The sequence below is a fragment of the Lepidochelys kempii genome, chromosome 8, assembly GCF_965140265.1.
Source record: "Lepidochelys kempii isolate rLepKem1 chromosome 8, rLepKem1.hap2, whole genome shotgun sequence".
NCBI lineage: Eukaryota > Metazoa > Chordata > Testudines > Cheloniidae > Lepidochelys > Lepidochelys kempii.
This window is the reverse complement of record NC_133263.1, coordinates 67,281,387-67,298,423: the sequence shown is the minus strand read 5'-3', so window position 1 is coordinate 67,298,423 and position 17,037 is coordinate 67,281,387. Positions and strand designations below refer to the sequence as shown.

General features: G+C 36.8%; 1 protein-coding gene across 2 annotated transcripts in view; it reads left to right on the top strand.

The window, feature by feature from the left end:
- Positions 1–5,250: 5,250 nt before the first annotated feature.
- Positions 5,251–17,037, top strand: part of NTNG1 (netrin G1) — a 199,058-nt gene continuing 187,271 nt past the window's right edge. For both annotated transcript variants that reach the window (XM_073356855.1, XM_073356854.1), the window contains exon 1: positions 5,251–5,508. In XM_073356855.1, coding sequence (XP_073212956.1) covers positions 5,263–5,508 — 246 coding nt within the window. In that variant the 5' untranslated portion in view covers positions 5,251–5,262. The remainder of the gene's footprint in view (positions 5,509–17,037) is intronic.

Sequence of the window (17,037 nt, the reverse complement as noted above, 5' to 3'; positions counted from 1 at the left end):
CTTCAGAAAATTATATTGAGTTCACGCCACAATCTGAAGACTTTACTATCACTACACAATAGATGATCTGTGAGTAGTTTTTGACAAGAGCCTGTTACTTTTTCTGTTAGGAATCTTATTTCTTTAAACCATTTTGATCATCTTAAGTGCATAAAAATTGCAAAACAATGCAATTTGTGCTTCAAAGTTGACTTAACCAATAAGAGACGGTTAAAAAATTACAAAGGTTTTATATTAAAAACTTACAGCAGTTAAAAATGAAGCCTTTTAAATGAAAGTTTCTGAAGTATTTTCATTCCATGCTGAATGTTGGTGATACAGTGTAAGTGGTAATGTTCATGTGCTATTTTACAGGACAAAGAAAGATTTTGGGCAACCTAAAATTTTGTAGGGTATTTCAGAATCCCTAATTTTATTTGTAGAACTTCATATTCTGTTGTCTTCTGTTAATAGATCTCAGAAGTCTTATTACTCCTTTCTCCTAAAAGAGAGAAGAAAATCTTTCCATTTTCATCAAATTTATTTAACTATTTAATAGAAAAAGAATGTGAAGTTCTTCTAGTATTAGTACTGATTTTGAAATATCCTAAGAATTTTTCAGAAGGTACTACATTTAATCAAAGATAGGATGTAATATAATTAAACACATGAACATATTTAATTTGCATGGATGAATAACTGCATTTATGAAATGCTCAGATTTAATATATCACAGTATGTCAGTATATCACTGTATGCCAAGTTTCATAAGTGGTAACAGTGAAAATATATATCAGTTACCAGTTGTATCTTGTGGTATACACCATATTTTATTCATCTTGAAAAAAGTAATTTAGAAATTATAACCAAAGCAGCCAAAAATCACCTTTACTTGTATTTTTTAGGAAATATTAATGTACTCTGATTGTAGATGCAAAATTACAATAGATTTCACTTTAAAATATTTATATATTCCTACTATTATACACATCTGCCATTGACTAAGGTTTTTTTTATACATCTAAATGTTATTTCTTACACCAGCAGATACTGGAATATGTTATCAGATAACTGATTATTCACCTTTCTTTCTAATTCATGTGCTGCAAAAATGTGTATGTTTATCAAATTCATGGTCTGTACAAGAAATGATCACTAGTTGCCATTTTATGAAATCCACTGCATAACTGAGTTTTTGGAAAAAATCTATAATGTAAGTACAGCAAGTTCTCACCAAGAGACTTCTGTAACACTGTGAATGCTAAGCTGCTAGTGACAATTTTTATAATGAGAAAATTATCATAGTGTGTGTGGGAGGAGGGAAATATTCACAGTGACCAAAACAGTTACAAGGAGCTGTGTTTACTACCATATCCTAATAAGAATTGACAGCTTCTTTTACCGTAATTAATTATTGCTGGAATATACTTTTTGGCTGGAGTTGGGGTGGGGAGCGGGGTGGGGAGGGTAACTGAGCAGACTACATAATTAAAATGCTGTGTGAGGCTGAACTGATTCAAGTGTAGCCACCTGGAAACAAATTCATGTGTGTAAGGCCACTTTTACAGACAATTTTAGTCTTGGTCAACTAATGCTCTTCATGTAGAATTGCTGATACAGAGGTATACATGTATTTATTATATGTGGTATATATCCACTTCTTTACATACAGAGGAATGGTTTGGAAGAAAGCAGAGACATTAGGGACTTAAGCATTGTTGTTCCACAGTTGCCCAGGGAATGCCTGCTGTTTTTCAGATGGCAGGAGTTAAGGCACATGTGAAAATTCAAGGGCCTAAATATTCTACAATTAATACAGTTATTGCCAAGAAAGATTAGCTCCAGTATACCATGTGCCACCATTTTACTGAATACAGCTAGCATAATCAATTTTTCCAGTAGTTTGTAGTCGCCTTTCCTTCAGTCAGTGAAGATGTCAGTCTCTGTATGTCAGACCTTATGGATTGTTTCAGTTTAACACAGCAGAATGCGTGGTCAGTTGCTGAAGAGAGAACTACAGAGTACAGAGGCTTTGGGCACAAGAAATGCGTCAGTTATTGTGTTTGGTGCATTTTACTCCATAGGGCCAAGTGTAAGTGTATTCACGAAAACAAATTTGGTTTATATTACCCACAGTTTGCCGTGTGGTTTAGAGCTACAACTGGTATTGTTTTAAAGTTCGGAAATGTAATTTTAAAATAATTTTTGCAAGATAATTTTTTTAAAAATTAGATATGTTTGGGAATAGACAACCAGGAACTAGAATGCACATAATGAATGACTCTGCAGGCATAAATATAATAAAGACAAACCGTGTAGCTCTATTATAAAAGCCTCAGTGACCCATAGCATATGATATTTAATGTGCTTTGGTCAATATCTTTCTCTATGTCAATGGGAGCTCATTAAAAGAAGATACTGCAGAGTAAGTGAACCATGCCATATTAGTTCTTGCCAAAGCCTGACATTTTTAATACATTAATAATATATCTGTAATATAATGGAAGACTATTAATCACAACTGGTTATGTGCCAGAAATTTAAGCTGTAATTGGCCGCTTCTTGTCAGGAATGTCCGTCACTCAGTCCTATATCTTCCCAATTCTAACATATGTTGCACTCCTCTGCACTTTTTCCTTGTCAGTGCGCTAAATTTGATCAATGTTATAGTCTATAATTCTGTGTAATGACCATCATTATGAGGCTGACTTTCTTTAATGAGAATTGGTTATATGGTGAGCATTGTAGCACAGTGGGTGTTGAGATAATGGCTATCTTCACCTTCATTCTCAATAGCTATATTCTCAATTCCAGTTAATACATCTGTTTACAGCCCTATCTAGTCCCACTTATTTGTAGATTGACAGTGATAGCAGGTTATAGAGGAAAAGAAAAACTACCAAAGAAAGCATTAAAAAAAGAGTATATTTCTGACTAAATGAAAAAGGCTAAATTGTAAGGCTATTTAAACATAGTAAATTGTTATTTCTATACAGTAACATAACATTCACTCACTAGTTATACCAGCTTTGCCCAAGCTCAAAATAGTTTTTCTCATCCTTCAGTGCTGAATATGCACTGATTTGTCATGATCATTTAAGACACTTTGTAATTTTTTATTTAGAAACAGAGAACGTTTTTTTCAGGTCAATTCCTTACTTATAGATGTTGACCTTTGTATTTGAGCTGTGGTTTTTTTCTGTAATTAATTCCAAAATAACAAGTTAAGTATTGCCAATGAAAACAGGAATAATGGACGGTTGTTAAAAAAGCCGTGGTAATGGTTAATGATCTGAGTTAAAATGTATTTAATTTTTGTAAAGTATCTGAAGTTTCTGGTTTTGTAGCAAATTCAGACTTGAAGTTTACATGTATTTAGTCAAATAGCTAATTATTGTTACATAAAAATTCAGATATTCAACACACTTTCCAATAGAATACATCACAAATCACTGCTCTATGATAACATTTTATGAAATGAATATAATGAAAAATTGCACTTGCGTGCATAAGGCAATTATTGTAAATTACTTTGCTATGGAAACACACTTCAGCCATCTGTTGGCATTTCATAGTGTGTGTGGCTTATTTCAGTTTAAGGTGGTGAAGTATTTAAATATAGTGAACCCGTTTGTGAAATTGCTTTGAAGACAACTTTTGCTCTTTCTTGAAAATGTGTATTCTAAAACAAGGTGTATGTGATGGAACCTTTCATATTTTTATGGCATAGGAAGATTCATCATACTAACTAGAATATTAGACTACAGACATTAATTAAGTTAAGCAACATTATGATTTATAGTTGTCTGTAAACATGAAATTTAAGAGGTTGTTTAGATTGTAAGAGTCAGCTAAAGAGTTGAAAAGTACAGTAGTAGTTAAATGCATCCTTCTTTTCACAAAGGGGCTAATCCTATTCCCATTGCAGTCAGTGGCCAAACTTCCAATATCTTCAATTGAAACTGGATTGACTGCAAAATTAGAGAAAACTACATTGACCTATATAAATGACTTTTGAATTTGTATCATGTTGTTTTTAGGGTTTATGACCTTATGTCCTGGTATTTTACATCTTACAACAACATACAGAACTGTTTGGAGGGTATTTCTGTTACAGAAATAAACAAGAGGTAGATATGTTAAAATAATTAAGAAAACATGGGACCAATGTTGAAAAGGGAAATTGTTAATATAATAAGCTACAGGTGAGCCAGTTGTTATCTTTATCATTAACTGCAATTTTAAAAAAAGGAGCAAAGCTTTTCCAGTACTAATGAGAAAATCCAAACAGACAGATGTGTGCTCCTAATAACTCTCTTATTAAGCTAACAAAAGCATAGAAGCATATGGGGCATTTTGAGCTCTCTGAGGTCCTCGTTCCAAGAGATAAAAAGCACACAACGGTAGTTGTCATCTTTGTCACTGTAATAAAAGATCCGCTTTGCTGATCTCCTTGGTGGTTTAGGTTTCCCCCACCTCATTGGTTATAAAATATGAGAAATGTTTAAGTTCTGTTGTTTGCCTTTCAGGTTTTGCCAAGATGGAAATGTCATTTTTAAAGCAAAAACCTGTAGCTCACCTGAAATGTTATAAATCTGTCTTTGTTAAAGAAGAGTTAAATCCTTCAAGTTGAAATACTTTTCACTGTGAATGATTTTGGTAGTTTGTTCATTCTAGCAAAGCACACGCTGTAAAGGTTATCTATATTACATCAATTTGCTTTATATTGCATCAGACCTCCAAAATGTCAACATATCATATATTTTATAATGCATTGATTCTTGGACAATAACTCTTACTCTTATTGTTTCTAAAAGGGTGTTGGTGCCAGAAGAAAAGAATGATTGATGGGAAACAGACACCAGGCTGTAGACACTCATCCTTTTGCTTCAGATGCTGATTTATCAGTGCGTCTGGGTATCTCTTGTGAGCTTTGAACACGGAGGATCACTCGGGGTTATCGACAGTACAAGTGAAGACCTACAACTTTGCTAAATTATTATCTGCTCTCAGACATCTTTTACAAAAAGCCCTGATAGACGCATTATAAGACCAAGGACAAGCTTCAGATTTCGGTGAAAAGCTGCTGTTTTGAATATGTTAGGCTTCTACCAAAGTCTTCAACTTAGTAAAGCAAGTACCATATTCTAACGTTTCACGTTCAGTTGTGCAACCTTTATAAGATACATACATAAATATACATGTACATATATTTATAATCTATAGACTGTCCTTAAATCAATACTGGTTATAATTATCAAGGCAATTTCAAAGGATTTAGAGATGTATTTGTCAAGATTCCTGTCACTTCATGCCCTTTGGGTTACTGTATCTTCAGTGATGCAGCATTATCCTTCAGTGTGGGGACATTATGACGTGTGTAAGACTCAGATTTACACTGAAGAAGGCAAAATTTGGGATTACATGGCCTGTCAGCCAGAATCCAGAGACATGATCAAATATGTGAAAGTGACCCTGGATCCCCCTGATATAACATGTGGAGATCCTCCCGAGACCTTCTGTGCAATGGTAAGGCAAACTTTTCAATGCTCCTTTACTATATAGTTTCAGGATGTGTTTCTGTAATAGGCAGATGCAAAGTGGAAATCCCCAGTTCAGTGAAGATCCAGGCAAAGCCACATAATATTATGAAAAAAGAAAAGGAGTACTTGTGGCACCTTAGAGACTAACCAATTTATTTGATCATGAGCTTTCGTGAGCTACAGCTCACTTCATGCTCAAATAAATTGGTTAGTCTCTAAGGTGCCACAAGTACTCCTTTTCTTTTTGCGAATACATACTAACACGGCTGTTACTCTGAAACCTGTCATAATATTATGAGTTCGTAAATGTGAAAGGCTTCTGAGAAACAAAGCAAGAAGAAATAGGCAATCTTCATTAAAACACATTAAGCTGTAGGATAAGTGGTTCATTTAGTTAGAACCCAATGCTGTTTCACTTGAAATCAATGGCAATGCTTACAGTGGACTTAAATGAAAGCAGTATCAAGCTTCTAGTGCACTAACTTTTCAACTGGGTGTGTTTGCATGGGTTATTTGTGAAAAAGAGTTTGGTGGCTTGATTTTAGTGTGTTCACATCATGAAACCATCATAATGTGGTGTAATTAGGCATCCTTGCCCAGTAGAAGTCTACAATTAGAATACTTAAACAATTGCAGGTTTAAGGTGGGGGAAGGTGCATTGACAGTGTTTTCAGGGAAGTATGCACAGCTCTAAGCATTGCTACTTAATGCTTCGTTATCATGAGCCATAAATGTTCACAGCTGTATTTATGGGCAATATTAAAAGAAACACCATTAGCTAGGGTCTGATTTTTCAGAGGTGTTGAGAATCTGCATTTTCCTGTGACTTTAATTAGATTTGCGGGTGCCCAGCACTTCTAAAAATCATGCCCAAGGGTCTTAAGTCAGGCTTTCTGCATCTGGTCTTCCTAAAATTAGAGGCCAATTGTGAAAATGTTGCACTTAGTAAATAGTTGTGCCAGCTGTGAAGAACTAGGCACTATGTATGTGTCAAAACATTACACCTGAGTAAAGCTGTATGCATAAAGGTTTGCCAGATCAGATCCTAGGAGATTCTTAATGTTGGAAGAAATTTTCAGCTTGTAGAGGACTTTTTTCTTACATTTATATATAAAATAAATTTTCTTTCAGTAGAATGTTAATTTCTGTTGAAAACTATTATTCCTTGATAGGAAAATGTAGTTTTGAAGTATAAATCATATATATAGTGTTATTCATGGTTCATTTTATTATGATGATATCAGTAAAGCAATAGAAATTTGTATAATTCTAGCTAATAATTTAGCTCTGGGAAATTAAGGAGTTCTTAGAAATAAGTTTACTGTAAATTGATATAACCTACTAAATATATTTGTTTGCCTGTATATTATCTGTATGGAGATCACTATTACTCTGTGCCAAACAGGTCTATTCTGGGAAAATTAACTTTTGAATGGCTTATGGCATCCGTTTCAACCCCCAGTACTCTTGAAAGTGTTCAGGTGCAAGCACACGCAGAGTTGGGATGTTGTATGCATGGACACAAGCACTCACCACATACGCTGCGCTGATATCATACATGAAGCAATTACATTGGTTTTGTACCTTTTGATTGCACCACTTGCACTCTGCTCACTAATCTATCCTCACTAACACTGCTTCAAACAGACCCCATTTTAATTTTAATAAACATAATTTGCCAGTGTAATATTTCCTTCTCTCTTCCTACTCAGCTATCAGCTTGAGCAGCACAGCTACATACCACCCCTTCCTGAGAGGTGATTGATGTGCTCGAATCTAACCCTTATTAATATAACTTTTAATTCCATTACTAATCCCTGGTTCGAAAAGAAACCCCTCTCAGATACTTACCTAGGAAACCCCTAGTGGCTGCTGCTGTAGTTTGCATACAGAGCTGAGATTGTTATGAACATGCGTATAAAGCTGAAGTGACAACATAAAAATATGATTTGCTCTTTGTGTCTAGACAAATTTGGCTGTCACACCCCAATGCAACACCCCAGTGGCTTAAAAATGGTAAAATTATCTGCAATTATCTGCAGCCTGCAGCTAATTTTCTGGATAGGTTAAACAGAAGCTTTGAAAAGAAGCCTACAGACGGAAGAAGTCATCTGCGTTTGTACAATTTATGGAGCAGAAGTGCTGATGACAGTAGAAATTCGAGCCCTAGAGTACTCCTCTGGATTTCATAGTCAATCAAAACTAAATTAAGAAACAAAGATTATTAAAAAGTCTTCTGTGCATGTAATTCTGGCATAATATTATGAGGTGGACATTAAATGTTTCCCTCTGAGACTTTCAGCACCATTAATGCAGCATGCCTTTAATTACAAGTAGGCTCATATTACTAAAAAATTGGGAAAATAAAGTACTTTGTGGTGTAGTTAGCAATGCCATTATTATGTTTACTGAAATAATTAAAAGAAGGGATATCATTCTTCTAAGTAACTTATAAGTCAAAATATGCAATGAAAATGGATTTTCTTTGGGAAACACTCTTATGTATGCAGCATAACTAGTATAACAATTTAATGCAGTGGTATAGAAGCATTATTAAGTATAATTCTGCCTAGCAGAATTCCTAGCAGATGTGTTATTGTGAAAAGGCTTTTTTCTTTTTCCTGATTATAAATATTAAGGTACAAATTCTACTCTGTTACATCTGTGCTATTATGTTAATAAGCATGAGATTGTATGGGTTTATTTGGCTAAAGTTGAGGCTGTAGTGGATTGCTTAATGTGAATCTTCATACATGTACATTTGAAGAGACTATATAAATGTGAAAGATATTGCAGTCTTTACCTACATTACCTGAATTAATCCATCTATTTTTCATACCTTTTTAATGCTTAGGTTTAATTTACAGTAATTAAAGTTAGCAGTGTTTGTAAGGGTACTTTAAGTTCAGATAACAAAGTTTTTTGCCTTGGAATTTCCTATTATTTTAAGAAATATTTTATTATATAGTATAATAAGATCAGGAAATACACTATGTGCACCATGCAATTGTAGGGAGCCTTTGCCAACCCCTGTCCCATCTTTCACCTCCATGTGGAGACCAATCACAATATCTCTTCTTGCATTCACTTGAGCATGAGGACTGTGTCCGAGTAGAGTGGCTAGCCACTTTGGATTGGGTGAGAAGAACGTGACCTTACACTTGTCCAACAGCCACGTCTTGAGTTGGCCAGCCAGTACAGGGACTACACATTGTAGCCTCATCAGGGATGACACAACAATGGCACTCCTACACATGCAAAGGAACTCCAGGTGGTAGTGTGCCTCTCTCTCAGCTCCCAATATGGGAGTGCCACTTTAGTCTTATAAAAGAAAAAAAAGTAAATGTATGTAATGACAGTAGAAACAAAAGATGGCTTGGTGGAACCTGCAGGATGCTTGTTTCCTGTGCAATCTAAAGGCAGCAGAAAAAAATACCGTCATAAATCAAAATCTAAGACTCGGGTTATGGGGAAATCAGATTTATTTATTTCATTTATTAACCCATTTCAAGGCTCACTTGTGGATTATTGACAGGAACCTGTCGAATTGAATTTAGTTCCAAATTTACATTTTGTAAAAACAAGTTTTTAGAAACAAGTTTTTACAAAACCTAAGCTAAGCAGAAATGTGCCAATGGAATTTTCAATTTGTTAAACTCTCTTTCAGTGGAAACAGAGTTTTCTGAATCAAACCTACCCTTGCAGTGTTTGCACTCTCCTGCAATGTTTGCAATGCAGCCGCTGCAACAATGTGCCAAGTGCATAAACATGTACTGGACAGCGTGTTTTAATGTTGTTTGTTTATGCCTATTTTTTTTTGTTTTTCTTCAGTATGTCAAATTAACTTTGAATATTAGAATGTAGCTAACAACTCCCTTCAGTGTCAGTAGATGGTTACCACAATAACTGTAGATCTGAGCAAGACAAGGAATTGTAGTGTCCCCATGTAGACATTCAGAAGTAATAAGAAAAAATTAGCAGAAAATTAAGTTTGTGCTCTTACCACCTGGAAACAACTGTGTAATGTAACAAGTTTACTAGAGAGAGAACGGTAGACATGTAGATTTTCTTTGGTAGACTTAATTGGATGAGCAACATAATTCTTACTCAGATTGTCTTAAATACCTATAGGGAGCTAGTTTCTATAACTAGAGTTTGGCTCTGTCCATAAACAAGCTTTCAATCATCTTTGTAACTGCTTATGAGCATGGTTGGTTCCAAACATAGGGTATGTCTACACTGCAGTCAGATGTTTGAGCGTAGCCCCTGTAGACATAGCTGAGCTAGCTTTAATCGAGTTAGCATGAGTACCAATAGCTGGGAAACCGTGGCAGCACAGGCTTCAGCATGGGTTAGGGTGACCAGATAGCAAGTGTGAAAAATCAGGGCAGGGGGTGGGAGGTAATAGGTGCCTATGTAAGAAAAAGCCACCAAAATCGGGACTGTCCCTAGAAAATCGGGACCTCTAGTCTCCCTACCATGGGCTACCTGCCCAAATAAGTACCTAGGGTCCTGGATGGGCTTGTACAACACATGCTGCCACAGCTTCACTGTGGTTGGTACTCACACTAGCTACATTAAATCTGTCTTGCATATGTCTACACATGCTGCAGTCACACCTCCAAATGCAGTGTAGACATACCCATAGTTTGCATCCACACACAATGTGTTTAGAACTCAGTTATTAGGTGTGGCTGCTAACAGCATTTCAACCTTGTCATGTGGCACAGAGTTGTCTTCCTGTAACCAGCATACTATTATTCTCTTTGCTGTGTGGACAGGACCCCACCCCCCACCCCTCGATCCCCCCACACACACACACCCAATATGTTGGCTGGTTTTCATTCTTCCCAGTTTTCTGCACACAGGACATCCCAGTACGCATGGTCCCACATGTTGCTGGTGCAGCTCTGAATGCACTCTCTTACCTTCTGGGGCATTATGTATCATGGTGAGTATGGATGTGCAAACACAACATCAGTTTTAAAATAAATAACATGTATTCCCAGTAAAATAGTAATTTTAAAAAAATTCTTAACAGATTCAGTGGCATTCACAGTTGAATTATAGTAGCTCACTGTCAATATAACTGTGTCAGGAATGTACCCTGAAATCTTAATGTCACTTACTAAAAAAAATTTATATAAATAAACCTATTACTAGTAATGTACTGCAACCTGCACAGCTACTGCTAAGGTACAGTTGATCACAAGGCAATGGCTCGTGGATTCCAAGCTTTAGGGAGCCCCTCAGAACAGGATTTGCTGTAATAGAGTAGTATAATCTATATAGTAGTGTCCCAACAAACACTCACTGTCTGAGGCTATGTTATTATGGCGTAACATCACTATATGACGACATTGTGTCCTGATGATGTATCATTAGGAACCTCTACTGTTTGCAGGTGCCCTAGAACACAGCAAACTGTAGACTTTATTTTTGCAAGGAGTGGGTGAACCCAAACTGCATCCCAATACAATACTTGCTTTCTGACATTATTCCACTGCCAGCCTAGAAGAGCTTGTGCTATAAAAGCCCATTCCTGGATTACAATACCTACTGAACTCATCCGGCATCTGTGAGTTCTTCAAGTCCTGTACAAAGTCAAAAGAACTGTTACTGTTACACTGAACCATAGGAGGATATTCATATGGGTTCACTTTTAAGATGACATAAGACAGTTTCCAAATATTAACATTTATTAACACTTTGTTTTTATTTTTTTTTCTTTTTAATCATAAAGTGACCAGTCCAATGCATAGACCAAGGTTCCATGCATTCACTCCTGAAAACACGTAACCATGTACATATCTTGGTTATGTACATACATGTACAGCGTTAAATGGGGCTGTTCATGTGAGAAGTTATACGTGTGCATAAGTATTTCTAGGATCAGAGCCTAAGAGCCATCTCATTCCCTTTGCTTCATGGAACAGAGCAGAGAGGATGAAATGCATGGAAGCACTAGCATCCCCTGCTGGCAGTTTGAAGGTTGTGTTTGAAACCATTTAAGTGAGTTATCCCTTACTCCATATGGAGAAAAAAATCCATTATATGGTCTTGCTTAAGGGGACTAGGAAATAGTGAGACTGTAGGTGCTGTTAAATTTTCCTCCGAGTTAGTGCCACTACACCTTTATTGTTTCTATTGTGATTCAAGGTAGAAACTGTTTTATGGAGACTGAAATGTCCTGTATGTGGAAATAAATGTGTGTATTTCCAGATGTCTTACAAGTAGCCAAAAGTAGTCTCCACATATTGAAATTATTAATCCAGACATTTCCTCTATCAGTGCAGAGGCCATAATATTCTACCCTGAAAAACTGATAATAGCCCTCGATGCTGCTATGTTCTTCGACTGATGAGGCAAAGGGGCCTCTGTACTTAAAAATTTAGTCTCAATAGACTGAGAAGTGCAACACAATCCTCTGAGCTAATTTACCTGAAGAGGCAATGTCCACAGATCTATATTTATGCACAGTTTGATTTTGTATAAATTTTTCCTCTGCAGTTTAATATATCCACAACAGTCGCATGCAGTGACACCATTTGGATATGTAAGTGTGAGTGTGGTTATGGATAGTAGACTATGAGTGTATTTTAATAATATTTTTGACCTGTGAAGCCAATGATTTCATGATTTTTGTTTTATTTTTATATTGCTCCTCTCCCTCGTCCAGTCCAGTTTCTTCACAGTGAACACTCTATTGCATGGATATTGGAAAGGCCTTGCATTTTCACCATGCAAATTCTTATGCAAGTAGTTCCACTGAGTTCAGCAGGTCTACCCATGTGTAAGTGTTTGGAAGATCAGTGCTGTGGTGTTTTCCATGTTCTATTTTCCATAGAATGTTTCTGTTTCTCATAATTTAATTCTTTAGACAGTTTTTTCTACATGGAATTTATAAATAAAAAGAGAAATTAGCTGAAGTGAATTTTAATTGCTTACTCCAAGTAAAAAACAGTTCCCTAGTTGAGACATTTTGTCAAGTTCCAGACCAGAGAGAATTTTTACTGCCAAGTAGTTGTAAGGCCTTTAAAAGGGGACAGTGTTATGATAAGAAGAGCATTTTCTTATGTGTAAATACAGTGTCTTTCCAGTGCTTTACATTTTTATCTGTAAAACTGTCAAGAGTCATCACTGTAACTCATCAATTTGATTTTTGCCATCTATACCTGCTCATAAGGCAATCTCCTCCAGTGAAAACTAAAAACAGAGCCGATTATGGATGACATTTGCAAATGACTGCAAAAAAACCCAACTAAATAGCAAACAACTTTTTTTTAAGACCTCTTTTAAAAAGCACCCTGTGTATAATCAAAAAGTACAGAATGTGATTCTTGTAACTACTAAACAGTTCTTACTATATGTTCCATTTTCTACCTCTATTTTTATCTGAGCCCTCCACAGTCTGGTAGATCCCTCGGCTTTGTTGCCCAGATGGATCTAGCAAGGAGAAACAATACTGTAGGGATAGCCTGAAGAAATATCCTGGAGAAACTCTAACAAGGTGCCTCATATGCAGGAATATGTTCAAATTTCCAGTGCCATTAAACAAAATTTAAACAGTACACTCCATTTTCCCTGTCTAAAAATCTGAGAAGCTCATTATTCACTAGAAAGGCCAATTTTTTCCTCATTTAGATGATGATGAAATAAAAGTAGCTCTTGAAAATAATAGGGGCTATGTACAAGCTTTGTGCCCACACCCGTTCATTCTTCAGTTTGGACATCTCACATTTTATATTTTCAAGAAACCAGGATGAAAATGTTGTGCTTTTGTTGATATCCATATTCACTACGATCAGCAAGAATAAGGTCTGGAAGTACATAGGAATACTTGTCATTTGAAGCTGGGACAAAAGCTTGGGTTTTGGGGAAGATGATTTAGAAGCTTAGAACTTTATTGGTGACGCATTGATTTTGATTTTTGTAAAAATGGTCGGTCTCATTTTTTCCAATGGGAAAAGATGTTTAAGAGTAAAGCATGATCTATACTTTACCTTTAAAAGTAAGTGGTTGGGATTTTGTATGTGGTCTGTAGAGGACTCTGGCACACACTAGCTTAGTCTCGTGAGGCTGTAATACTCTAGTTTAATTCATGTTACCTGAGTCAATGCAGGGGTAATTGGGTGTTTAGTGGACTGTGATGAGCAGATCAGACTGGAAAATGGAGGTTCCCTCTGTCTTTAAACTCTATGACTGCATAATTCTAGAGGGAGATTTTCAAAGCCACAAATAGCTGTTAGCATTGAAAATCTCCTCCTTGGAAACATATCCTTCATTAAAATTAATTTGCATCATTTAAGGACCTGAACCAACATTGACTGAAGTAAATGGAAAGACTCCCATTGATGGCCTGATCCAAAAATCTACTGGCATATGTCAGTTGTGTAATGAAGATATGTGTCTAAATCCCCTAGATCGCTTTGGAAATCTCAATCAATGACTTCTAATCTATTTTAGGTAAAAGCACAATTAGGAATAAGCTTTCTGTGTATTTACATTCTGTGTCATGGTACTTTCATTAAAAAGCATTTTTTCCAGTATATTAAACCTGTTTGTTTGTTGTATAAATGTTTGTTTTCGGATTTCCTCACCTGCAGAACCCTTGAAAGCAAGGGTCAAAGTCTCCAGTGGCTGGACAAGATTTTATTACTGGGATACATTTTGTTCTTTGATACATTTACTGCACTTCTAGGGCAAGTAAGAATGCTCAGATAGCATATTTTAACAATTTTTAACTGGAAAGTGCCATGTCACAGCTGAGAAAGACAAGGTGGGTTAGGCCCAGACCTGAAGAAGAGCTCTCTGAAGTTCAAAAGCTGGTCTCTTCCACCATTGGTCCAGTAAAATATATAACCTCACCCACCGTGTCTCTCTCTTATCCCGGGATCAACACCGCTACAACAACACTGTAAACAAATGTGTCACACATATCACAGTCTGGATATTAAAATATATTGCTTTACTTTTATGAGTTCCACAGCTTGTTTATAACTAACTAACAAGAACAGAAAAACCTATTAATGAATACTCTCCCAATTTTTCTCTCTAATTATGCCATCATTAATTGTGACACTGTTTAATAGTTAAGTGTCTCTGAGCTCATCCTTTATCAGCCCCAATTTTCGTGGGTTTAGAAATAGGTCTCTAAACAGGAGTAAATCAGACTACTTTTTTAAAATTAAAAAACAGTTGCATTTTTAGCATAATTTTGTTGACTATTAATAATGTAAACAGTGTCCTTTTTAACATTAGAATAATGGCCAAGTTACTGATGTGTGAAAATGCTCAGTATTTTTCATATCCAAATTTTTTAACCATCCACACATTTCCTTTTCTCTCTTGCACTGTTTCAGGGAACTGAACAAAGTCCCCCTTTGGCAAAAGGCAGAGCATGAAAACTTGTAAGTTTGGAGTGAGATCATTCCCATATGCTTTGGTTTTGGTGCCAGCAAAGGACTCAGACCTTTGCTGTCTGAACTGGTACCAGTTTTGCTGAGCTGCACCATAGGAACATAGCCAGCTAGCTCTCGCAAATATGCTACCGTTTGGTTGGTTCTCTGTGTAGTGTTCTCAGACACTGTGGGCCAGATTCTCAGCTGGTGTAAATTGGCATAGCTCCATTGACTTGAATGGAGCTGTGCTAACTTACATCAGCAAAGTGTCTGTCCCTGTACATCTGCTGCTTCTGTTGAGATTCAAGCCCGATACAATCTGTCTCTGCATTCTTCCCTGGGTACCAGCCCTTCACGAGTTCTTCCTTTGGCCTCACTAAAATAGTATGCTCTTCAAAGTGATGAAGATTGAAGAAAACTGTCCTTTCAGAGAACACAAAAGACAGAAAGCTGGAGATGCTTCAAAGAATGCAGTGATATTACCTGTGACCTCCTGACTGTACATTGTGGATTCTAGATCTGTGATTTTTTCTGTTACACTTTAGTTTGAGAAGAAGCCACAACCAAAGGATTTCTCCCTACTTATCCTTTCCCCTCTCTCTATTGGACAACATAATTGTCCACCAGATGGAAAGGCTTCCATCTACTCCCTCAGAAGTCTATGTCCCTGCAGACCCAGGTTGTCGACCAGTGGCAGGTACTTAAATCTTAAGGTCAAACACTTTAGTGGCAATATGATAGAAGTGTGCACTGAAATGTGACTTGTATTATGAGATCTCTCTCAGAATGCCATCTGTGAAGCAGCCACCTTCCCTGTACACATACTCAGAGGAAGTAAACATGCTGTGCACTAAAAGTACATGGAAAGGCCCACAAAGTTTAGGGTTTTAAATCGGCAATATTTGACTCTTCTAATCAACACTAATCTGACGAAGAATTTGGAGCAAATATCATACTCGTGGTTTTATCTTGGCAAGTGCCAAGTAGTGCTAAAAGGTGAATTTGGGATGATAAAATTAATGCATAATATCAGACATACATCAGTGAACAGTAAGGCAACACTGAGTCCAACAGAAAACTCTGACATTTTTGTTCCTTTTTCTCAATCCCACTTTCAGAGTAATACAACGTAGGTAGAGTATGCTAATACAATTTTTCAGAATCTTGTTCTTCCCCTAGGACACTTCCTTCTGAAACCTCATTTAAAGCAGAGATTCTCACCCTTTTTCTTTCTGAGGTCCCCCCAACGTGCTATAAAAACTCCACGGCCCATCTGTGCCACAATAACTGGTTTTCTGCATATAAAAGCCAGAGTCAGTGTTAGTGGGTAGCAAGTAGGGCAATTGCCTGGGGACTCATGCCACAGGGCTCCCATGAAGCTACATTGTTCAGGCTTCAGCTCCAGGTGGCAGGGCTCAGGACCTGGACTTCAGCCCCATGTGGTGGGGCTTCAGCTTTCTGGTCTGGGCCCCAACGAGTCTAATGCTGTCCCTACTTGGAGACTCCCTATGGGGCCTCAGACCCCTGGTTGAGAACTACTGATTTAAAGGATCTCATCAAGTAGATTACTAGTTTGGGTTCTGCCCAAAAGAGTAGTAACAAAAATTTCGTAGCCTACTTGAAATCAGGTTTGATGTTTTTAGACCAGGTCCTAGTGACCATATCATATAAACCACCATCACAGTTGTCACTAATTGGTGCCCTTGCTGGCCATCTTAGCAGAAGCCCCAAAGACTGAATACATGTGAGGGAGTCTTCACCCCATATGGGTTTCCCCCACAGGTTAGAATTGAAATACTGCATGGGCAGGGTTGGGAAAACTTTTGGTATTGCTAATTTTACTTTGGATCAACTTTGGGCTTAGGTTATTAATGCCATACGTATGAAACCTTTCATAAGCACTAAAACGTATTTTTAGAAAAAGATAAAACAACAACCTAGATGTTTAGCAGCATCTTATAAATCTGCAGACTACTTTGCTGTGAAGATGTTCAGGTCTACAGTAAATTGCTGAGAAAGTTTAGTTGCCAGTTTTTTGCTTTGGGAGTTGAGTACTAGATAGCTCTCTTCCTAGGCAGATAGCCTTAGAGGATTTTGGTCTCCATCTCCTGTCA